At 37.8% G+C, this 25476-nt stretch overlaps 1 protein-coding gene across 1 annotated transcript in view; it reads left to right on the plus strand.

The window, feature by feature from the left end:
* Nucleotides 1-19715: 19715 nt before the first annotated feature.
* LOC107551472 (protein naked cuticle homolog 1) overlaps nt 19716-25476 on the plus strand; it is a gene marked incomplete at its 5' end in the record, with an annotated part of 28953 nt that continues 23192 nt past the window's right edge. The window contains one exon of the mRNA XM_016233081.1: nt 19716-19823. Coding sequence (XP_016088567.1) covers nt 19716-19823 — 108 coding nt within the window. The remainder of the gene's footprint in view (nt 19824-25476) is intronic.

Genomic DNA, 25476 nt, shown 5'->3' on the forward strand with positions numbered 1-25476 from the left:
TGCATATTTTCTCTTTATCAGACCATTCTCTGTAAACCCTACACTCTTAAAAATAAAGGTGCTTCACGATGCCATAGAAGAACCTTTTTGTCTAAATGGTTCCATAAAGAACCTTTAACATCTGAAGAACCTTTGTTTCACAAAAGGTTCTTTGTGGCAAAAGAAGGTTCTTCAGATTACAAAAAGGTAAGAAAGAGATGGTTCTTTAAAGAACCTTTTACTGAATCTTTGTGGAACCAAAAATGGTTCTTCTATGGCATCGCTTGAAGAACCTTTTGAAGCACCTTTATTTTTAAGAGTGTAGAGGGGATTGCGCATTAAAATCCCAACTGCTCAGCAGTTTCTGAAATACTCTGACCAGCCCGTCTGGCACCAACAGCCATGCCTTATTCAAAGTTACTTAAATCACCTTTGTTTCTCATTCTGATGCTTTGTTTGATCTTCAGCCGATTGTCTTGACCATGTCTACATGCCTAAATGTATTGAGCTGCTGTCTCAGTTGTGAGTTGTGTAGCTAATAAAGTGGCCAGAGAGTGTATATCAGCAGTACTAGTTTCAGTTTCCCCATTTGAATGATGAATATAGACTGTTGCCACTTGCTGGTATAGACAACAATTTCCTCGCACACAAGTGCAGAGCATATTTGCTAGTTGACCATTGTCTGTAGTCTTTGCAATGTGTTCAAGTGCTACTTTTTGACTCAGATGAAGCAAGCATGAGGTGACAACACAGTCGGCTTTCATTGTCACTATGTCTTTGATGTCGGCCGAAAGGATGTGTTGGTGCTCTGTCTACTAGTCTCACATAGACCTTTGCAGCTTATTCTGTCCATGAACTGGCCGCTTAGATAAGAAGAAAGGTCTGTCTTATTGACATGTAAATTGATTAATCACAGTTTGTTTTGATTTGCTTAAGAAAATGTATCCTACAATAATTGGCCAGCTTGGAAAAAAATATTTAAAAAATGCTGTAGCTGTCTCCATGAGTGATTTCACAGAAAACATTTTGTAGAACAAAAACATATTCAATTATGTGTAAAGAATATGACCACTTGTACCTTTTCAAAGGGTACTAATATGTACTAATATGCACCCAATAGGAATAAATAAGGTACAAAAGTGTAACTTTTGAAAGGATACTGCCTCAGTGACAGCGTTTGTACCACTTCTTCAGAGACGGCATTTTCTGTACTGTACAGTACTTGAAAACGAGTACATACTAATTCACAGACATAACTAAGAAATCAGCAAAACATAAGCTCACTGGCCACTTGTTTAACTGCTAGTTAATGCAAAAATCTAATCACCCAGTCACATGGAAGCAACTCAGTGCATATAGGCATGTAGACATGACGAGTTCAAACCAAGCATCAGAATATGGGGAAAAAAGGTGATTTAAGTGATTTTGAATGTGGCATGGTTGTTGGTGCCAGACAAGCTGGTCTGAGTATTTCAGAAACTGCTGATCTCCTGGGATTTTCACAAACAACCATCTCTAGGTTTTACAGAGAATGATCTGAAAAATGAGAATTTCCAGTGAGTGGCAGTTCTGTGGGGTGAAAATGTCAGAAATCAGAGGAGAATGGCCAGTTCTGGTTCTGGTTCAAGAGAGGCAACAGCGGTCCAAATAACCACTCCTTACTAATGAAGTATGCAGGAGAGCATCTCTGAATCCACAACACATCAAACCTTGAAGCAGATGGGGCTACAGCAACAGAAGAACATACCAGGTGTCACTCCTGTCAGCTAAGAACAGGAAACTGAGGCTACAATTCACACGGGCTCACCAAAATTGGACAATGTTTGCCTTGGTCTGATGAGCTTTGATTTCTGCTGCGATATTCGGATGGTAGGGCCTTTGCAAAGACCCCAATTCAAACAATAAATACCATTTTGCAGCTCTTTAATGTGTCGTGACAGATCGCTGTAGCGCCTCAGTTCAAGCGGCATGTGAACCGATCATCTTTTCATATTTACTTAAAGCACGAAATAAACATGAATGAGCATCAGAATGTATTTTATTTCAACTGTGGAAAGATGTCAATACACACAATTTTTCAAGTTTAAGTCCACCCACTTTAATCTGCTCTCTTGTCTGGTTTGTTTGTCGGACAAAATGGCGGATTCAGCAATATGATTGGTCAGATTGCCTGTCAATCAAACTCTCTGCAGAGGGTCAATTTGGAGAAAAAAAAGAACATATCTTATGATGCTACTTCAAGCAGGATAATATGCCATGTCACAAAGCCATTTAAAACAATTAGTTCACTAATCAAATGGCCTCCACAGTCATCAGATCCCAATCCAACAAAACACTTTTGGGATGTGGGGGAATAAAAGATTTGCATCATGGATGTGCAGCCGAAAAATCCGAATTCTGAGGATCTTTGGTTTAAAGTCAAAGATTTGATACCACTAACCTGGTAAACTTGGTCAAATCCTGTGACTGATTCAACATCACCTCAGTATTACAACTTTATTTCTAGATGGTCTAATAAAAAAGAAAATACCTTCCTGCCTTTACATATATTGGTTGGGAAAATTCAGCCAATCAGATTAGCGTTTAACCTCTTAAGACCCGGTAAAACATTTAGGACATTTTTTTATTTTTTGATGTCATTACATTGTTTAGAGCAGTGTTTCCCAACCTTTTTTTAGTCGTGGCACCCTTTGGAAATTTTTACAAACTTGTGGCACCCTACAAAATTAATTGTCACAATATTTGAATTTCTAACTTCGATATGATAATTTGAAAATTATAGATATTCGGTACAACAGGGAAGAACTGCAGAATATAATGTCATACAGATATTTTTAATATTATTAAAAATTGTCCATCAATGGTGGCAATCAGTAGGCTAATTTCTAGTGAAGAGACCAATTTATATGACAGATTTTAATTTAGGCTTTTATACATATGTAAACATTATTTAATTACCATTATAACTAGCTCTCTCACAAATTTTTGCTCACTCAGTGTTTTTTAATTTTACAGTGGGGTAATTTTGGTGCAGTAGCACAAGATAGCTTGATTTCAAACTTTGAATTGAATAAAAATGAAGTAAGCAGTCAGTAATAACATAAGAACAAATAAAGAAATTAATAATGATAGCACAAATAAAAAAATAACGACAGGCCTTCGAATTAAATAAATTGCTTTTTAGTTTTTCAGGTAGGTCTAACAGTAGGGTTAAGATTTAACTTTATTTTTTTATTTTTTTACCAATTATCCAAATAAAGTTTAGTCCTAGAAAGCTATGCTTATCAGAACACGTGAGCATAACATAGTGGTTAGCAGATCAATGAATGAGAGGGCAGCGTTACCAGAGTTGCCCATATACACCATGCCGGCAGCCATATCACCCTGTAGCCCAAGCCTGGTTGCCCACTGAAGCTAAGCAGGGCTGAGCCTGGTCAGTACCTGGATGGGAGACCTCCTGGGAAAACTAGGTTGCTGCTGGAAGAGGTGTTAGTGAGGCCAGCAGGGGGTGCTCACCCTGTGGTCTGTGTGGGTCCTAACAACGCCCCAGTATAGTGACGGGGACACTATACGGTCAACAAGCACCGTCCTTCGGATGAGACGTTAAACAGAGGTCCTGACTCTCTGTGGTCATTAAAAATCCCAGGATGTCTTTCGAAAAGAGTAGAGGTCTGACCTCGGCATCAGTCAAATTTGCCCATTGGCCTCTGATCATCATGGCCTCCTAACAATCCCCATATCTGCTAATTGGCTTCATCACTCTGTCTCCTCTCCATCAATAAGCTGGTGGGCGTTCTGGCGCACTATGGCTGCCGTCGCATCATCCAGGTGGATGCTGCACACTGGTGGTGGATGAGGAGATACCCCCTGACAATGTAAAGCGCTTTGAGTGCCTAGAAAAGCGCTATCTATAAATGTAATTAATTACCATGTTACAACACAGTAGGGCTATTGCAGACAGAAACAATACTGTACTACATCGATGTTTCCTGTCGGCTCAATTTTTGAGTGGACTTTGCTGTTCCGATTTGCATGAACGGTATATGAGTGGAGCGACTGAGCGGAGCGCACACGCATAATAGAGCGGGATAATACGCAGAGCGTCACACCATGTGAAAGCGAAACCTGAGCGGTGAACTAATTTTCGGCAGCCTGTTTCGTAACAGAAAGTCATATTTTGATTTGGAAACCCCATAACATTTTCCTGAAATGTAGATTTATGACACACAGTTTAAAAATTAGTCAGATTTAAATGACAATTACAAAATATTATCATATTTCCATAAGAGTGTCACTAAATTAATATCAGACCAAGGAGTGGGAGGGGTCATGGTGAAACATCCAAACATGTAGTAAGTATCTCTGAAAAGCCCTGAATGTGCTCTGTACAGAACATCCAGACTTAAAACTGTGGCATGTATAGTCTCAGAGAAATTCACTAAAATATAATGTCCTCATATGAGGATGCAGTAGATCAAGAAAGATTTTTTTCCCCCAAATCAAACCTTTATCCACCTCTCCTTTTTAAAAATGAGAACAGTCTTGCATGCACACAAATAGACTATGTTTTTATCATTAACAAAGCATCACTCCACATTTTAATAACCATGTATTAGTTCATGTAATCCTCCGCAGAGGTCATTGTACTGGTTATGTGTGGTCTATAAACAGCCTGGCCTTTAGTCTGTATAGAGCTGTGCTTTAAAGGGTCCCGTGTTTGAAGCCGCAGCAGTGCTGTTCAAAGCTGCAGCTGTTTTGGCTGCTAGATGATGACAGCTATAACTGATGTTGATTTTGGCATTTATCTCCTGCATCCTCTCATGCAAATGATCCAGAGCATGGTGAAATGGGTCAGGGCAGGAACAGAAGATGATATGTGCTGCACGCTGGGAGCGCGTGCATGTCTAGATGCATGTGTTCATCTGCATATTGTCTGTGTGTGTATTGAATGCCTGTTACAGTTTGAGCTCTGCAGTCTACAGAGAGCCTAATGATATATTTAAATGTAAAAATCACAGAGTGAAAACAAGAGAGAGAGAGTATTTAAGACAGTGTTTACTGGTTTCCCTTAAGGTCTGCTCCACTCTGCTTATTTGAGGGGGTTTGTCACATTAAGGCAATACCAAAAGCTTGGCTGTATGTATTAATTTTCTTCACTAATCCCACTTGTGCGTATAGTGGAATAATATCTTGTATTACAGTGAAGTATGTGGAACACAAATATCCAAACAGGAGCTGATTTACAGCCTCATGGCAGTCAAACATAATTGCCCTTAATTTGACAAGATGCTCTTTCCAAACAACTGTCAATTGTTGTGTAATAGTCTACTCTGCTTTTTCTTTTCAAACAGAGTAAGGTAGAGATAAAACAAAAGCATGCGTCAGAGATGAACTTGTTGGGGTTCCACTGAGACAATGAGAGATATAATAGAAGATATAGGAAACAATACAACCCTACAGCGAGAGTGCGTCCTCCCAGACATTCCACTCTGCCGCACATTTCCCCATCGCCCACAGACCGCCAGAGCTGACATCACTGTGGAAACACGCAGAGGCCACAGGCCCCTCATCGTCTGCTCTCAATTACACACACATTCAGTGAAAAATCCTCAGAACACTCATGGTTGGGAAAGGGCTTCAGAAGGTTATTAAACCTGCTAGAAAGACCTCCTCTAAATAAACCTGCTGTGGGGCAGCAGCAGCAGTCAGAGAACTAGGAGAACCTGGGAAACAGACCAAACAGACTTTGCAGAATATCAAGGCGTGGAGTAGCAATTAGTATGTAGCATGTGCAATACATATTGTCGTACATTGCAGTATGGGGCTGTTAAAATTAACAGATTGAAAAAATATCCATGTATTAGAGTCAGAGGCGGACAAAGTACTCAACTCCATTACTTGAGTGAAAGTACAGATACCGCTTGTCAAATATTACTCCATTACAAGTAAAAGTTGTAAAGACAGATTTTTACTTACGTAAACGTACAGAAGTACTAGCGTTTAAAAGTACTTAAGTACCAAAAGTAAATTTCCTTTTTTATGTCAATGCACTGTTTTATTGTTGTATGTAATACTTGCAATACTTCTGAAGCATCTTAGAATACAATAAACCCACTGAATACACTGACTAACTTGTAGTATCTTTGGAATAAAGAGCTTTTAGAATGTTACAAACCTATGGGGAAAAAAAACAAACCATAAATAAATAAATACATATATATATATATATATATATATATATATAAATATATATAAAACACCCACACACCCCCCCACAATTTAGCAAAATCAGACAATATTGTGTCTAATATATACCACAATATTAACTTCTTATTATTGAATTGTTATAAATAAATATCACATTTGCAACTGGTCAGTGTTCAAAAAATGCTGGCAAATCACTTCATGTAGCCCTACAAGAGTGATTACTGATAAACTGTCACATAAAAGAAAGTCACATTTTAGAGAAGAATCAAATCACCCACTGACTTTCAAAGCTGCTACATAGTAACGACTTTCTACTTCGAGGACCTTGATAGAAATGTAGTGGAGTGAAAAGTACAATATTTGTCTTTCAAATGTAGTGAAGTTAAAGTCATAAGTTTCCAGAAAAAATTATATTCAAGTAAAGTACCGATACTCAAAAAGTGTACTTAAGTACAATACTTAAGTAAATGTACTTAGTTACTGTACGCCTCTGATTAGAGTTTGCTAAATGCAGAGATGTTTGATGTTTGGTTGAACTTTCTGTTCATCGAAAGAATCCTGAAACAAATGAATCACAGTTTCCACAAAAACTCAACGTTTCCACACTGATAATAAGAAATGTTTCCTGAGCTCCAAATCAGCATATTAGACTGATTCTGAAGGATCATGTGATGCTGAAGAGTGGAGTAATGGCTGCTGTACAGTCCGCTTTGCTATTTACACAACTGAGTTAAAATATTTTCAAATTGAAACACTTATTTCAGAATCAGAATCAGAATGAGTTTTTATTGCCAGGTATGTTTACACATACGAGGAATTTGTTTTCATGACAGAAGCTCCACAGTGTAACAGAATGACAGTGACAGAACAAAAACACAGATAATAAAAAATAGAAAAATAGAACAAGTAACTAAGGAATAAAAATATACAAATCGACAATTGTATGTACAGGTATATAACAATAGACAGTTGTATGTACAGGTATATTATGTGCAAATTGAAATGTAGACTGAGTGTGTGTGTGTTAGATAAATAAGTGTATGAGTGAATAATTAGTGTGTGTTCCACAGTTATTGTCAAGTGTTCATGAGATGGATGGCCTGAGGGAAGAAACTGTTCCTGTGTCTGGTCGTTCTGGTGCTCAGAGCTCTGTAGCGTCGACCAGATGGCAACAGTTCAAAGAGGGAGTGTGCTGGATGTGAGGGGTCCAGAGTGATTCTGCCAGCCCTTTTGCTCACTCTGGACGAGTACAGTTCTTGGAGAGAAGGGAGGGTTGTATCAATGATTCGCTCAGCAGTCCGGACTACCCTCTGAAGTCTTCTGAGGTCAGATTTGGTAGCTGAGCTGAACCAGACACTTATTGAAGTGCAGAGGACAGATTCAATAATGGCGGAGTAGAACAATTTGAAATTGTAAAAGCTTATTTTAAATGGTAAAGTAATAATATATTTTTTCACACACACACACACACACACACACACACACACACACACACACACACACACACACACACACACACACACACACACACATATATATATATATATATATATATATTCAAAAGAACTGCAGCCTTGGTGAGAAAATGCAGTCTTGGTGAGCATAAGAGACTTCAAAAACAATTCAAAATCTTAAACTCAAACTTTTGAACTGTGGTGTACATTTTTGCATTCCATCACTTCTGCTTTAGCTACTATAGCTTACACTTGAAACTTGGCGTTTCAGTGTAGTAAATATCGTTGGGTCTTATGATACATTGCTTGTGCTGTTCCTGATTAGTTACTTTGGCTAACAGCGTCTGCTAAATTGATAAACATAATTGTTAAGTCACATACAAGTGAGAAAATACACACAAAGAATGTACAACTATAAATTGGCCTTTGTATGTTTACTGTGTTTTTTATTCAGTGTATTTCAGAATTCTTTGGAGTAGGCCAAAAATAATGATTTTTGTAGAAAAGTGCCAGTATTTGCCAGTAAGTTGTTTCCCAGTAGTGTAATTAGCAAACTTGCAGGATCCTTGGAATTCTGGGTGTAAAAACAAAGCAGAAAAAAAATACCTTCATAATTCTTCTTGTGTTTTTCTTCCATTCTGCATCTCTTGGTCACATACTCGCTCTCTTTCCTGCATTCTTTATTTTTCATGGCTGACTGGCTTCCATTTTCAGTTTGGCAGGGAGTAATGTTTTGAAAAGCATTCCTCTGATTGAACATAAAGTGAGAGGGTTTGAACTCATATCGGTATATTAGAATATTCATCTGGGATTATGGCAGAGTTAATGGGGAAGGATCAAAGTTCAGAAGCCTTTGAAAAGAGAGAACATAAGACATTGCGGATAACTTGATGGATTGTTATAAACACTGGAAAGGTCAACTTCAACTGCAGAGTCAGTCATTACTGTTTTTATTAGTTCATATTATATACTGTTTCAGTAAAAGACCAAAAAGGCAACAGACTGCCTAAGATAGAGTTTCAAATCACTGTAATTTCTGTTTATTTGGCATACATAAAACTAGGACCGTGAAGCACATTAGAAGTTGGCTTAAACATAATCGCTGAATAATTTGGGCCTATACATTGATGCATGCATAGAATAAATCTCTGTGGTGACTAATTTTTGTTTTTGTTTTAGTTTGTTAGTTTTCCAGTGTTTTAAGTGTTATTTTATAGGTGATGTCTATTATTATTTTTTTCAATATTGAAATATAAAATACACCTATTCCAGCTTAATATACATTGGTTTGACTGATTCAGCAAAAGTCTCTATGCAGTTTTTACTGTTATTTCCCATTATTTTTGGAATTCCTTTCGGTGACTATAATAGCACAGAAATGACAAACTTCACCTTTAAAACAGATCATAAAAGGTTGATGAAAGTATTCAAAACTCTAAGACTATCCTAACCTAAACCTAAAATCTAACTACTTAAAAATGTTGTGCCAATACCAACAATGTTGTGTCGATTCAGGAACATTTCAATCTCATTATACATCATCATATCAAAGTCAGCTTTGATGCCAATTATCATTTCTGCTCAAGAGTATTGTGTGTGTGTGTTTGAACTAGATGTTCATTATTTTCATTGGTGTTTCTGCTCTGTCTGATAAACAGCATTAAGAGAGGGACTGAAGTGGAGTGATCATTGGAAAGAGAAAAAGAGAGACAGTAAGAAAGAAGGAAAAATCAGGCCTAACCGAGGAGGCCCATACGTTCTCCAGATGTTCTCCTACACACAACTGAGACATGAAGGAGAAAAGCTTCAGACACACACACATACTCAAGCTCTCTTTATGGTAGAACATGGCTGGTTAGCATCACGTCTACCTCCGGAAAGCTCAGACCTCACCCCCTCCTCTTTTACATGTGAAACCCTGTGAAATACAGACTCGCTCATTATTTCACATTTCATGAAGTCATCCCAAGCATGCCGGATTTACATTTTTGGTCTGGTATTAATTTTTTGGAGCATTTAATAATAAACCAACATCTGTATGAAAGAACAACCAGCTCTCAACATCGCAATAAACACCCATCCGTGCCTCATTTTCCCTCTCCATCCTTCCCACATTCCTTTCTCTTCCCCTCTCTCTCCCTCTCTCGTTTTCAGGGAATACATTGAATGGCATTGTTTCTTTGTTCAGGCTTTGTTTTCCCTTAGTGCAGGCACACACACTCTAACAAACACATGATCTAACACACACACACACACACACACACACACACACACACACACACAGACGCTGTCACACTCCGAGGAGCATTTTCCCAGGCCTTGAAGGGGCAACACAACACCAGCCTGATGCTCGGGTTCAGATGACATCATCAGGCCCTTCAAGTAGAGTCCTCCCACACCTCCTTCCCTTCATTCACACGCATTCTCTCATGCATCCCTCCTGCCCTCTCACTTGCTATAAACACCATGCCATTTCACTGTAAGTGGATCATCACATAGGAAAACCAAATCAATCAATCAATAAGCCAGCATCCTCCTGGATGAGAAATTATCTTCTCTTCTCTTCTCTTCTCTTCTCTTCTCTTCTCTTCTCTTCTCTTCTCTTCTCTTCTCTTCTCTTCTCTTCTCTTCTCTTCTCTTCTCTTCTCTTCTCTTCTCTTCTCTTCTCTTCTCTTCTCTTCTCTTCTCTTCTCTTCTCTTCTCTTCTCTTCTCTTCTCTTCTCTTCTCTTCTCTTCTCTTCTCTTCTCTTCTCTTCTCTTCTCTTCTCTTCTCTTCTCTTCTCTTCTCTTCTCTTCTCTTGTGAATGTATTGTGAGAATGCTTCAGGGAATATGTGTGTGTGTGTCCTGGAGGATCGCTCAGCTGGGTGTGCCCATGCTGGACATCAGGGCATCACACGGTGACCTTTCCTTCAAGGGTCAGTGAACCCTGTGTGTATGAGCGAGCTATCCTCAGAGCCTTTATAGAGAATGAGAGAGTATCTGGTTTAGAATATCTTTCATGTTCTGTCTGAAGCTGAACAAATGCAAATTATATTGGTGGAGGAAAATCACATAACCAGTTCAGCAAAATTTGTTTTCAAATATTGCACCATTAGAAACAAGCACCCATTCAATTTTGTTTGTTTGTTGTTGTCATTGTTCCTTTGGAAATATTGCAACTGATGTGCAAGCCAATAAAGAACTTTGAAACTGAAAACTGAGAGAATAAGATTGCTTTTTCTCAAATAGGTGCTTCTTTTTATGTATTTGAGCAGAACAGATTTATGAATGATATTATGGTCCCACTTTATATTAGGTGGCCTTAACTATTATGTACTTGCATCAAAAATAAGTACAATGTACTTATTGTGTTCATATTGTATCGCAAAACACTTCTGATGCTATTGAGGTGGGATACAGATAAGGTTAGGGACAGGATTGGTGGTATGGTAGGTTTAAGGGTGGGTTAAGGTGTAAGGCATGGGTCAACACTGTAAAAATGTGTATAAATGTTAACAGTATAAAATATAAACAGTATATAAAATGAATTACAGAAATTAATTACAGGTATTTTTTTTATATAAGTACAATGTAAAAACATATATGTACACAATAACTGCATTGTACCAAATGATTAATTTAAATGTAAGTACATAGTAGTTAAGGCCACCTAATATAAAGAGAGAACGATATTAAAAATAATACTGTCAGCCTTCCACATTTTAAACTGGCTTGTTCCCTGTGATTTTATTTCTATTGTTTCTATTACTCTTACAAATTTGCCAAATTGATCTATTTCATTTTTTTCCTACATCGACGTGAACCAAATATATCACATCACGACAGTTCAGAGATCCACAATCAAACATGCTGAATTCAACTTTTTGCAGAAGGTTGGGTTTTACAGTGAGCAGTAAAACTCTCAATCACATTCTGAAACATGCAATGAGACACATAGTATCGTTTGGTTAGTTATTCATTATGAAGTAGGCCTATCTGTTGTCCAATGAAGAACAAAACATGCCCTGAATGAATGATTCTCTTAGGCCATGAAACAGCTGGCTCATTAGACCTTTGCTTCCTCTAATGCTCATACATCTGTCGTTCCCAGCATTCCCTCTTTTCACTGCTGTCTCTTCTGATTCTTTGACACCTCCTCTCTTGTTCTCTTTTCCCACTGCCTAATGTTTTCCATGCTTTACCATGTATCACTATATAGATTTAAGAAACCATGAACACCTGGTTTGTATTTAATGGCACTGTAATAATAGGAATTAAAAAATGTTAAGTTGTCTACTTCAGGAGATCAAGGAATCTTACGACTATACTTTATATACCATATATCTGTAGTAGAAAGAGTATTGTTACTTGATTGTTACTTGAAGGGATAAGAGAGAGTGAATAATCATGCAAAACTAAATTATTGGTTTACCTATACAAAACTTTGAATAACATTTGACGGAATAAAGTGTATGGCTCCTTTAACATTATGTTCTAGGTTAAAATTAGGAACTTCCTCTCATCCCTGTTGTTGTTGTTGCCTTGTTTAAATGCCTGCCAGCTTTAGAGAGAACCCTGGGCAGCTGTGCACAGGCTTTCCCTTCATGGTCAGACAAAAGAAGAGCTATCAAAATCACCATTTCATTCAAAAACCTGTTCCAGCAGAGACCTGTTTAATACATCTATTGATTATGGGTCACTTTAGAAAACAAAATAAGAGAAATAAATATACCTAAATTGCTACAGTGACAACGTACAATACTGTTCAAAGTTTAGGATCAGTTAAATTTTTTTGTTAATGAAAGATATGAATGCTTTTATTGAAAAAGGGTGCATTAAACTGATAAAAAAAAAAAATTGACATATCTAATGTTACAAAATATCTGTAAATTAAATAAATTGTGTTCTTTTGAACATCTGTTCTATAAAACATTATCATGGATGCCACAAAAATGTTAAGCAGCACAACGTTTTTCAACAATGTTAACAAAAAAATATTACTTAAGCATCATCTGACACTGAATATAATCACTTCTGAAAATTCACTTTTGCCGGCAGAGGAATAAATAAACATTTTAAATATATTAAGATAGAAAATACTTATATGTAATGATATTTTACAATACTATTGTTTTTACTGTCTTTTTTATAAATGCAGCCTTGGTACGCATAATAAACATCTTAAAAAAATAAACTGTAGTTTAATTTATTAATGTTTTTTTTTTTGACAATTAATGTTCACTTTCTCTCTGATGCATACAGAACTTTAAATAATAAACCCCAGCATAACAGTAAAATTAAACAATGTTTCCTGTTTTGATATGTGATGGGTCAAGGTTTAGCTGTTTAACGTTAAACGTCTGGGTATATTGGTGAAAAGGTAATGCAAAAATTATACACAAATTGGGAAGAGTTTGTTCTAAAAAAAAACTTCTCTATACTCCTTTATAACGCTATTTAAATTAGAAGAGCTGAATGTGCCCATGTATTCAGTGGAGTATGGCAGAGAGTGTACAGCCCAGGCTGGCTAGTGCGTGAGACTGAAGCATGTTTTTCTTCCTCAAGGTCTTCTGAACACTCACAGAAGGCCAATGGAAGGCCATGACAGTACAGCATGTGCACGTACACACTCACAGACAGTCACACAAATAGTCAAGTGGTTTATGAAAAGGGAAGGTGAGTCCGCACGCAAGCAAAGGAACACACACATCTGCTGAATGTATCAGGCAGTGCAGGGATTCTGGGTAGAGGTGAGAGATCCTGCCAGGCGTTTTGATTAAATCCTAGAGGAAATTGTGACTTCCTCTTGCAGAGGACAAGGTCCTGGATCAACACACACACACACACACACAAAACTAAGTGTATGCAACTGTATCGACCCTTCAGTTTCATTGTGATTTGAAAAAAAATTCTTAGGCCGTTTTCATGCTATATATTTCCTACATTTTTGCTAGTTTCTCTTGTCACTCCATGATCTCTTTTGTCTTACCTCAAACTCAAATCAATATTTTATTTCCATATTTTGCTAAATATAATTGGGATTGTTTTATCAGCTAGTCATTATCACAAAATTATTAGGCTATTTTATCATAATTTGCTATCCACCTTTTTCTTCAATGCAGAAGTAAGCCTATGGGAGAGACTTCCGGTTCATTAGCCGCTATAAGTAAATAACGAGAAGAATAACAATGTGCAGTAAACGGTAAAACTGTTTGCACTACAAACCAGTGTGTTCATAATTAAGATAATACATTAAAATAATATGGTAAGACACCAATTTTTAATATCAAGCAGCATAATGAAATGTTTTGTACAGCTAAAAATAGCTGGACGCAGATGAGACCCGAAGCCAGACCCTTAAAATTTACAAATGGCCGTGCCCATTTTTACGCCAAGAAAAAGGTGGATACTGTATATAATCCCTTACTTAGTTTTCAGTGACCAAATGTTCCATTTTGTGTCAATTTTCCAGTATTATTTGTCTTTGAATTTGAATTATGACATGAAGACAGTGAACAGAGGTCTTGGTAGTATGCTTAAAACCTAACTTAAAAAATTTGTTTCAAGCCACCAAAATTGTTATTAGAGTTGTTTACAATATTATGTGCTGTAATTTAAACATTTTATGGCTTAAAAAACTCATAAAGACTTACAGTAATGAAGCGTTAATGTTTTTGAGTCAGAAACAACTGAGCCACAGCCCATGTCCTGCATTGAACCAACATGAGAAAAAAAAAGGTAGAAATTGTATTTTTAAGCATATGTTTAACATTGTTGCTAGTAGTGGTCTTACGCCTGCAGAAATAGGCTTTCAGTTTTAGGCAAGAACTGTGTCTTGTACATGAGCTTTTTATTCTGAATATGGTTCATAACATAACAAGTTAAAGCCACAATGCTGCCAAGATTACCATGTTAAGATTACAAAGAGCTAAAAACGTCTCTTTGTACTTAGTTTTGTTTAATTTGTGCATTGATTATAAGATCACTGACATAAATTCAAGATCATTTGTTTAGAATTTATTACATACTTTATTTTAAATCAAATTTAGGAGTTCAGTGGTTTGTGTCTGTGGGAGTTTGTCAGAATATTTCACTTAAATCTGTTTCTCTTTTCTTCTGTTTGCTTTTCATGCTATAGTAAGCTCATTATAAGGACATTCAACACACACACACACACACACACACACACACACTGGTTTTGATTTTTTTTTGTCGGGACATTCCATAGACATAATGGTTTTTCTAATGTACGAACTGTATTTTCTATGGCGCAGGCTGTGTGAAGAAGCACGTTGCTTCTCGAACCTGTACAATCCGTCGATAAAACAATATAAAGACAGCCAGATGTGCAATAACTCTGGGCAATTGTTTGTTCACATGTTTGTTTATTGTTCAAGCCGATCTACTACGCATGTATGGAACACGTCCGCGGAGCAGACCATCAGCGTATGCTTTTGGTAGTATAAATACAAGTAGTCCGCATCCGAGCTGTCTGTGTACGTGTCTGGATTGCTCACGAGGAAAGGATAACACAGGCTTTACCCCTACCCCTCACAGAAATTTAGATTTTCAAAATTAGAGTTTTAGATTTTCAAAAATCTTCATTCTGTATGATTTATAAGCTTGTTTCCTCATGGGGACCAAAAAATGTCCCCATTAGATCAAAATTGACTGGTATTACTATACTTGTGGGGACATTCGGTCCACATATCGTACTGTATGTGTACCAGTACACACACACTGATTTTCCATGTTTTATGGGGACATTCCATGTAATGGTTTTTACACTATGCAAACTATTTTCTATCACCTTACCCTGAACCTGCCCTTCACAGAAAACTACTACATTTTTAGATTTTCAAAAAACTTAATTCTGTATGATTTATAAGCTTGTTTTCCATGAAGTACAGTACACATGGATATATTATCACCCTCCCTCTCTTTCTTCGTATATCTAGGGTTGACTGCCATCTGCACCTCCATTTGACTCCTCTGAGAACAACAGTCTCTTCCACACAATGCCTTCAATGTAGTAAAAGGTTAAAGGTCAAATATTGGACTTCAAATAAACCATCAGACTGCTCACAGTATTACACAAACCTTTTGATCACAATAGACATGTTTAGGCTTTCATAATAACTCCCAAGGCCCGGGTATACTTTTCTGTGCAGACTGTGTGCGCAGACATCAGCCGACTGTGCTGATGACGAAAATTATGTACTGTACTATGTATATTAGTTTAATACTAGGATGAAGACATAAGAGTAGAGTAATCTGGTTCATTTCTGCTATTTTCAGATCAGTATAAACCGAACATTTTCTTAGCATTTTAGCAGTTTGTGTTTCTGTCTGAGTTTGAGTGCTGTGGATTTTTCGAATGTTCTCATTATGGATATTGGCTTTTGTGCCGATCTCAATGTTTTATTCACATTTAAGCTACGTGGAAGGATTCATGTCACTTCATGGAAGAATAAGCTCAGAGAGAGAGAGAGAGAGAGAGAGAGAGAGAGTGAGAAGAGAGGATGCTTTAGGATGGCCGGTGTTTGGATCAGGTGCAGGATTTGTCTCTGAAGCCATGGTTAAAGGTTTACAGTGCAGCGGCCCCCAGGGAGCGTCTCACACTTTAAAGCCTCGATTTGTCTTGGTGGGACCTCTTATCTCAGGAAACTGTTTATTTCTAGCTTCCCTTTCTCTTTGCTTTGTTTCTTCCCTCCACTTTTGCTTCCTGTTTAGTCGTTGTTGTTGTCCTTATTTCTGGTTTTCCCTCTCTGACCATCTGCTCCATTCAAAATAACCACCAAACTCTATTTAAACTCATACTAACCAACATTTATTTCATCATCATGTCTGTCTTTCTCCTATTCACCACATGCCATTTCCCTCCAGCCGTCTCAGTGTTCTCCGCATGCAGTCTACCACTCACCTACATCCACCCACTATGCCATTACAGTAGCTTTCTTTCATACTCTGTCCTTCTCTTCCTTCCTTTCTCCTTTCTCTCTTCCTCTCTATGGCCTGTGACAGAAAGGATAATTAACGAGCATCATAAAGCGCTCTCTCTATTAGCCAGGCTGTGGTGAGTTTGCCTGCTCTGTCATTCTGAACAAAACCATGCGGCTCTTCTATTTGATCCACACTTCAAAGAGGGATCCCCACTGTTCTCCGCTCAGCGCTTTAATTGTGTCCTCATTTTGGATGGGGCAAAACCCCCAACTGCTTCAAAACCAGCCAGTGCAGGGCACATATAGCACAGAGAGGGGACACACACTCAGATAACCACTTTGGAAGAAGTTTTACTTTTACACTGCCCAGTGATCGAATTCGTGATTTTCCTAGTAATGTTTAAAAAAGGATTCTAGGCTGCAAAAACGGGTCTTAGATCAGTATGACAGAGTAATATTTACTTTGTCCACACAAAGCACAGTGTTGAGTGTCACTGATAACCATGAAGGAGACATTCTCAAATGCCAACTGTATAGTCCGATTAATGTGTATACTGTACATGCTGGATGAAGCCAAGTTACAATCACATTATCTGTTAGTCCCACTTCACAAAAACCAACACACACAATACAATTTCAGTCAGACTAAAGAGTTTGCATGTTAAAAAATCGAGTTATTGCTTTAGTCCAACTGAAATCAAACTTTTAAAGTGCATATAAATGCATCTGCTTATAACCAGCGTTAATGTCTTGTGTTAAACACTCTCAGCTGTGATGCCTGATTATGAGAAACCCTACATGTGTTTGAGTATGTGTATGCATCCGGATGTTTGTGTGTGCCTCATCAGATAAAACGGCATTCTTAAGTGGGACACCACAGTTTCTCCTTTTTACACCAGGAGCCCTTAAGATAAAACACCACATCAGCATCCTTTTAATTACAGGATGAACCTTTAAAAAAGCTTATCCAGTAAGATGCTTTACTCCTAGAGCACAGCATGTTGGGCTTCAATGCATCTTTAATTATTTGTCTTTTAAGCAATTTTAATCAAGTCTGATAGGACAATTAGGTTTATGTAAACTTTCTTAAAGGGATAATTCACCTCAAAGTAAGCATTGTCGACATTGTCATGTCGTTCCAATTTTACTTCAGTGGAAGACAAAAGAAGATATTTTGAAAAATGTCTCAGTTTTTTCCCCTATATAATATATAATATAATAAAGGCTATGGGGTTAGCAGTACTGTTTTAGATCCCACTGGGATCACAATATATGGAAAAATGTAGGTTTGGAATGACATTAGAGTAAATAAATGATTTTTTATTGAACTATCCAGATTTTTTACATTCTAAAGTAAATAATATTCTGCAGTACACAGGGTGGCTTGTTTTACCCATCACGTGAGAAGCCTGTCTTTGACTCTGTCTGCACTCATTGCATAACAGGGTCATGGTGCTAATCTAGCGGGCATACACACTACACACATGCCAGCCTGCTGTCTCTCACCACCCTCCCCCAACACACACAACTGTTCCAGACCCCCCTCTTCTGACACACAGCATGCTGGGTCTTTACAAAGCCCCATTCTGCAGCCGTCCCAGGACTCTGCACTGTACTGCAGGACTGTTGCCCTCTGCCCTCTCACACACCCAGCACTCTTTTGTCCCGCAAGAAAAAAAGCAACGGTCACATATCCACTGAACACCCCACAGCTGCTGGCCTTGTACTCTTCTTGCTGTCTGTCTATCTGCTCAAATGTTTACAGGTGATTTAAAATGGTAAAATATTATGTATCATTCCAAGGACATTTTGGAATGTAACAGTTTAACTGCAGGGACATCATGAGAAGAACCACAGGATGTGTGATGAGATTGAATCATTTATTTGATTAGATAAATACAAAAACTTTCTGCATGCTGCTTTAATCGTTTCGCAAAGTAAAAGCAACTGATGAGCCATTACAATGAATTAATGTCAGTACCTCCCTTCCCCCATATGTATACACACACAGCCTCCTCCTCACGCAGGCTTCAAAGGTGATGATGGGAAAAGCCATCTCTCAACTGGCCGCTTCAAAGCACAGGAAGTGTGTCAAAGCGACTAGCCGGCTGGTTCCCAGCCCTTGCGTGTGTGTTAGTGTGTGAGCAAGAGAGAGAGAGAGAAAATATGTGTATGCAGGGTATAATAACATGCTCATCTCTGTGCGTGTATATGTGCGTGTGTGTCTGGGAGGTTCAAAGCCAGCCAGAATCCTCTGCTTTGACAGGCAGGATGTGAAATCTGCTGTGGCATTGATGCCCCACTCTGGCATATGCACGTTTGTTTGTATGTGCATGGGTTTTTCCAAGACCATGGACACGCACGACTTGTCTTGGAAAAGGTCTTCTTGAAGAGTAGAGAGTGATGCACTGGAATGTCTTTCTTCGGAACTCTCTCTAACCTCATTCAGCTTTCATTAGAAAGATTTAAGGAGTTCAGTTGACTTGTTTGTTTATGTTTGGCACCTAATATCAGTGCTTGATTTACATCACACTTTGCTTGCTTATGGCCAGTTGTCTGCATCTTCACTGGCTGTGAAGTTAATTTTTTTGTATAGATACAGAATTGCAGGATTTGTTTTCATGAATACTTCACTGCATCATTTTAAATTATGCCAACTGACAAGTTGGAATCCAAGTAATGGGTTTCCCAAAAGCATCATGAGCTGCACCACAAATACAGACTGTGCGTTTGTCATCTGTAGAACACTGTGCACAGAGAAAGAAGCACCTTAAGCTGCTGATTTTGACTGATATAACCTGTATGTTCTTGTGTCAAGCTGTGGCTTCTTAATGCACTGTAGAGAAAGAAATTCTCAGGATAAGGGATTGGGGGAGCTAAAGTTGATATAGGTTTTTTATTCTTCTCAAATGGTCTTTAAATGTCATAGATCAGCTACATTTCTTTATTTACTTTTAATTTTAATACATTTTTTTATTTTTATTTTAACAAACACTTTTTTGGTGTTCATAATTTTGGCGCTGCAATTAGCCTACCTTATTTGCTTTGGTAATATTGTAATTGTTAACAATACTGTCAATAAAGCATTGTTAGTGATAGATAGATAGATAGATAGATAGATAGATAGATAGATAGATAGATAGATATTGGCGAGGAAAGGACTGGATGACTGGATGGTTAAGCAGAAGTATTACTGCGCGAGCTCTCGTGTAGATCAGCAGGACTCCCAGCAGAAAAATCCCTGCGGACTGTCTCCACGGGTACGTGAACGGGGTTCATGACTTTTTATCACACGTGCATGTTAAATGTGTGAAGATTTTGGACTTTGACAAACTGAACTTGTCTGCGCTTCGCCTTCATTTCATTCCAAGACTGTAGGAATCGACTGTTTGGGTGTTAAGTTATTATTGACTGGAGAAATGTTGCGCACTTTGTATGGAGCACTTTAAAGCTTGTATTTCAACTGATCAAAAACGTTGTTTTGTTGTGATACTGTAATACAGCTCTTTTCTTTCCGTTGTTCGGCATGAGTTCAGTTCTTGGGTAGTTGACATGAAATATCAAGCAGTATCAGCGGTGTAAACTATTTTAAACAAAGAATTCCAATTATTCTGTAATTATATACGTGGGATTTTACGACCTCATATTAACTGAGAATAAATTGAATATTTGTACATTTCAGAATTCAGTTGTTGCGTCACAGAACTGTTTAAAAATGATCTAGCGAAGTCAAAAATGTGATTTACAATGGCGATAAACTCGAAAGAAATGTTTAGGCGTTAGAAAACATACATTTCTTTACGCATGCGTACATTTTAAAGTCCATGTTGAATAAAAAAAAGTTAAGTCAACTACCCTTATTGGGTTATAGATGGTAAAAGCGTATATACGCGATATTCGCGTTGCAGAATGATCGTTGCATGCTTCTAGGGGCCACACGCGCTTCCAGACCACCCAATTCACGCGCTTTGAAAACGATCGTGCCATCGTTTCCTGACGTCACCAAGAACAATAGTGTACTCTCTGGAAACACTCTGTAGTTTGAGCCCAGCTATAAAAGCCAAAGGCCTTATTACCAGAAGTGATTAAAGGAGAAACACTCTCTGAATACACGTTTCCCTTTAATGATGTCTGTTAAAACGCTCTCCACGCTTTCAGCTGCTGCCTTTGAAGCCAGAGGAGGAGGTTTTGTGTTGTTATTCCTTTGAATGCTAGGAAGAGGAAAAGTCAGGTTTCCAGGTGTTTATTTCTGACAGGCACATCATTTTGAGAGGAAATATCACTGTAGGTTTGGTATCTTAAAGGCGGCATATGTATTTGAAAATCATATGTTTGGATTTTTATCGCCTTTCTTCTTGCATGCAAAAAGTTATGCGTTTCTATCTTGAATTTGCCCAACAAGGAGAATGTTTTAGCAGTCATGTTTAGACAAAAGGCGCGTCAACTTTTTCACTGGCGGCTCACATGGGTAAATGGTTTATTTGAACGTGGTGGGAAGAACCGTGTGAGGGCTAGGAACAGATGCAAGTTCTCTCTGTAGGTAATAGATCACGGCGGGTTGAAAGCATTGCAGGCTGACAGGCATGGTGACAGCGCTGTATTGTGAAGTCGAGAAAGGGGTGGAGGGAGGGCCAGTCTGTCTCAGATTTGGCATCCTAGTAAACACATAAGAGCACTGTCGTTTAGGAGAGGAGAAATCCTCTGGAAATACCTCAGAGTAAGCCTCTTTTGGTCAAGGGCTGTTGCAGAGTCTCAAAAGACTTTTCTGAGGGTTGGAGAGATAGCGAGAGACGCTGAGAGTGACAGAAAAAGCTAAAGGAAATCCATAAGGCTGCTATTAAAGAGCCGTCTCAACCAGCAGGAGAATGCAGCCACAACTTCTTAAACCCAATCCTCATATGTGGACATCCAAACACAAACCTGACGCTCTTAAACTTTCAGAGTCCGGAGTGTTGCTGGAGAAATGCTGCATTTCTTTTTTAACTCTCTAAGAAAGTAGTGGTAATAAACGTTTATTTAGCATGCAAGATGCATAGTACTGCACTGCAAGCAAAGAAATTGTAACCACATTGGTGTGGATTTTAGATCTTGTGGTGTGAAGGGGAGAAAATAAGTTTAAGGAGCATGGAACACATAGTTCTTGCCTGGTTCAAAGTTCACACAGTTTGAAGTTTATTACTTTTTTCACTCTCTGCTGTGAGAAGGAGGTTTTATTGTAGCTGGAGAGATCATAATGCACTGAACAACAGTCACAAAGTCTGAAATGGCTTCATTGAGTTACCTGTTTTATATTTATTTAACATTTAACATTATAAAGTCATAAAGTTTTCACTTTTCTCTTTTAACATTGCCTTCATTACTTAAATATGATAATCTGAAGCAGGGTTTGTTTTAACACAACCTGATTGTTTTCCCTCTGATGTACTAATGAGGAGTTTAAGAAACAATAGCAGTACTGAGGAGTGTGTGTGTGTTTTTCCAGTTGGTGTGAAGTGATTTGGCCAGGCTGGGAAAGGATCCCTGCTGAACGAATTCAAACATTTGAACAGTTTTGAATAACTGAATGGTGTGTGGTTAACGGAGCATTGTGAGAATGAAAGAATGAGAGAAGGTATTTCCATAAATATTTATTTGGAAATACTAATTTTGTTTCGACATAAAGCATCTCTGGGACAATTTAATATTTGATGTAGTGATGAAATTTGAGGCTGGTTTAGTGGGAAAGAGGTTTTGCATCCCTTTGTTAGTTCTCCCCTTTTGATTTTGATTTGTTTGAAAGTGAACTATGTGAAGATGTTATTTTTATTATTCCATTGAGAGATATTTATTGGATCAGTGTGTGGAGTCTTTATTGAAAACATGTTGTATTTTTTTTTACTTTATTCATTTGTTTTCTTAATGTTTCTGGAGTTTTAATATAGCCACCACTTTTTCCTGGTCTTTAGTGGTGCTTTAGAATAATGTTGATACTATATAATACACATCTTTTAAAACCAGCTCATCACAACTTATTAAGTTAAACAATCTACTTTTCTTAATTTTGATTTTTCTTGCTGAGATAAGACAGTGAGTGGATTTCAGTGAATTACCTCACTCCCTAGCAGTGTTCGAACTATACCGTGGACTTTAGGGGAGCCCACTTGTTTTACAATGATCATATTACACAAAACTGAAATTGCATGTCAAAATAACACATTGTCAATATTTTTTGAGACCCCCCAAAATTTCACAAATCACGTTTTCAGGGGAGCCCATGTCTTATTAAGGGGAGCCGAGCTCCCCCTAGCTCCCCCGTAGTTCGCACCCTGCTCCCTAAACATGAAGAAAGCATAAACCTAACTCATAAATGCAGGATGATAATACGGGGACTAATAGAGGCTACCTGGAGAGTCAGTTATTTATAGCAGCTGTGCTTAAGTTCGGACAGTTGTGTGTGTCTGTGTTGTAAATGTGGTTCAGATGGTATGGACAGCGGGGAGTCTGAGTCAGGAATCTGTTTGATGAGTGTGTTTGTGTTGTGCTGTGTTAACTGGCCTTCACACACATGACTTTATGTAGCACTGCCTATTACATTTTCCAGTCTGGTTTTCATAGGTCTTGTGCTATTTGTAAATTACACTATAAGTTCTTGTTCAAAAAGAGGTGGGGGTCAGATTTGTGGCCTTGCTGTTAGCATGCTGCTCTGTGGCTCTCATGTGGGCAATGTAAATTAAAGTCTAGCTCCATCTAGGGCTGTGCAAAAAATCTAATGCGATTTTCATGCGCATCTTGTCAGTAAAGCCGCTCCTGTGATTAGTAGTAAATCTCCAGCACATGCGTTCAGATTGAGCGGCATTTACCACACAGAGCCGTAGTTCACTGACAAGCTACATAAAATCGTTTTCAAAATCGGCAATGAATCGCCTGCGATTTTGAACACGATTTTGTGTAGCTTGTCCTACCTGTCCCCTATATGAAGCCTACTGTTTCCCTTTTTGTATTCAAATCTGAAGTCAGTGCAGTGATTCGCTTATTCCCTTAATGGTGATTGACTGGTGTTGTGTCACAGCTTGTTGTGCAGCTTTGTTATTATGTAGCTTACAGCTTCACACTGTTAAAAAAAAAATCCGTAAAATTTACGGGAAAAAAACTGGCAGCTGTGGTTATGGTAGCAACATTTGAGGTTTTACGGATTTAACTTAAATTTACATTTAAAAACCGTAATTTGTAACTGATATGATGTTAATATACCAATTTATGGAAGTAATTAAATCTGTTTTGTACCTTTTTAATACACTGATAACCACCAAAAGCAGAAAGTGAGAAAGTCACACAATGAACCCAACCTCATCACAAAATGTTTTTAAATACTAACATATATAGAAGGTGCACAGTGTCATTCACACAAACACTAAACACCATCATGGTTACACACATGAAACTGAAATAATCCAATAAACATTAATTTAACAACATTAGATGAAACGTACAACCCTAATGTGCACAACTGATAAGAAAAACTAAGAAGAAACAGTTATTTAAATGGAAAAACATCAAATGTGAAATGTAATAAGGAATTCTGGGAATGTCAATTTACGATTATTCACTGTAAATTTGACATTCTTTTTCACTTCAAAAAATTGCATACTGCCGTAAAATTACATGCAATGTCCAACACAGTTGTTCACCGTATATAGTAGGGGAACTTACCATTAACCAGGTTTTTATTATAGAATTTCTATAGTCTTTTACTGTTATAATCACAGTATCTTTTTTTACAGTGATTTACTGGTCTTTCTGTGTGTGTTAGTCCCATTATCTAGCTGTTTTAAACCTCTGCCACTATAGTCATCAGTAGGGGTGTGCGATATTGACAAAAAATTATATCTCGATATTTTATGGGATTTTATCGATAACGATAATTAGATGATATTTTGCTGAGTGTGTTATTGTGCTGGTACCTTAAGGACTGCCGAAGACAGCTGACTCCTAATGTTTTTAATATTCTTCATATTCTGTGTGGTGGTCAGTTCATACTGATAGAAATGAATCTTTTCCAATAAGTTTAAACTGATTTTTGCATTTTATGGGCATTTTTACCTTTATAAAGCCATTTTTTCTAAAAGTGTCCATTATCTTTTGAGTCAAATTCTTACATTTAATCAGGGAATTAGAATAATAAGACATTTGGGCTGTTACCAAGCAAATTAAATCAACACAGAAGCTGCATCTGAAGTGGCATTTAGATGTATTCAATGTCACATTTGTAATCGTGGTAATTTTTGGAGAAAAACGGCACTCTTCATGTGAAATTGAATAACTATATGAAGTGGTATAAATATATACATTTTCTGCCATCATGTCTTGAATTTGTGATCATTCTAAATGCATTTTAATAGACGGAATCATGCAGTGAAAGAAAACACACTAAATGCGCACACGCACTAGTCTAGACTTCACGTAATGTATGCGTGCGCTCTGTAGGGATGTTTTGAATGGTTTTTGCAAAATACTCGATAATGTCAAATCGCACATCGTTAAAACAACAATTACGATATTATCGCAGATGATATATATCGCACACCCCTAGTCATCAGTCAATCTGAGATCGGACCTTCTTAACCAATGTCCACACTGCTTTTACACTGCATCACAGCTTTCAGTTAGTTAGCAGCTCAGCGCTAAAACTAGTCCGAATTTCATTATCAAAGAAGAACCTCAACATCATAGCTCTAAAATCAGTCAGAATCAAAGTGCCAAGACCAGACGATGTTACTGCTTTGAAATGTGGCTTCTGAAATCCACTCTGAAACCAGTTGGCACAACAGTTCTAAACTAGGGCAAACTAGGCAACATCACAGCTTTAAACACAATCTCCAGCACAGTCAAAAGCGGCCAATAGGTCAACTATAAACCAGGCTTGATCATGACTTT

This window comes from Sinocyclocheilus grahami, unplaced genomic scaffold (genome assembly GCF_001515645.1).
Source record: "Sinocyclocheilus grahami isolate Dianchi unplaced genomic scaffold, SAMN03320097.WGS_v1.1 scaffold425.1, whole genome shotgun sequence".
Lineage (NCBI taxonomy): Eukaryota > Metazoa > Chordata > Actinopteri > Cypriniformes > Cyprinidae > Sinocyclocheilus > Sinocyclocheilus grahami.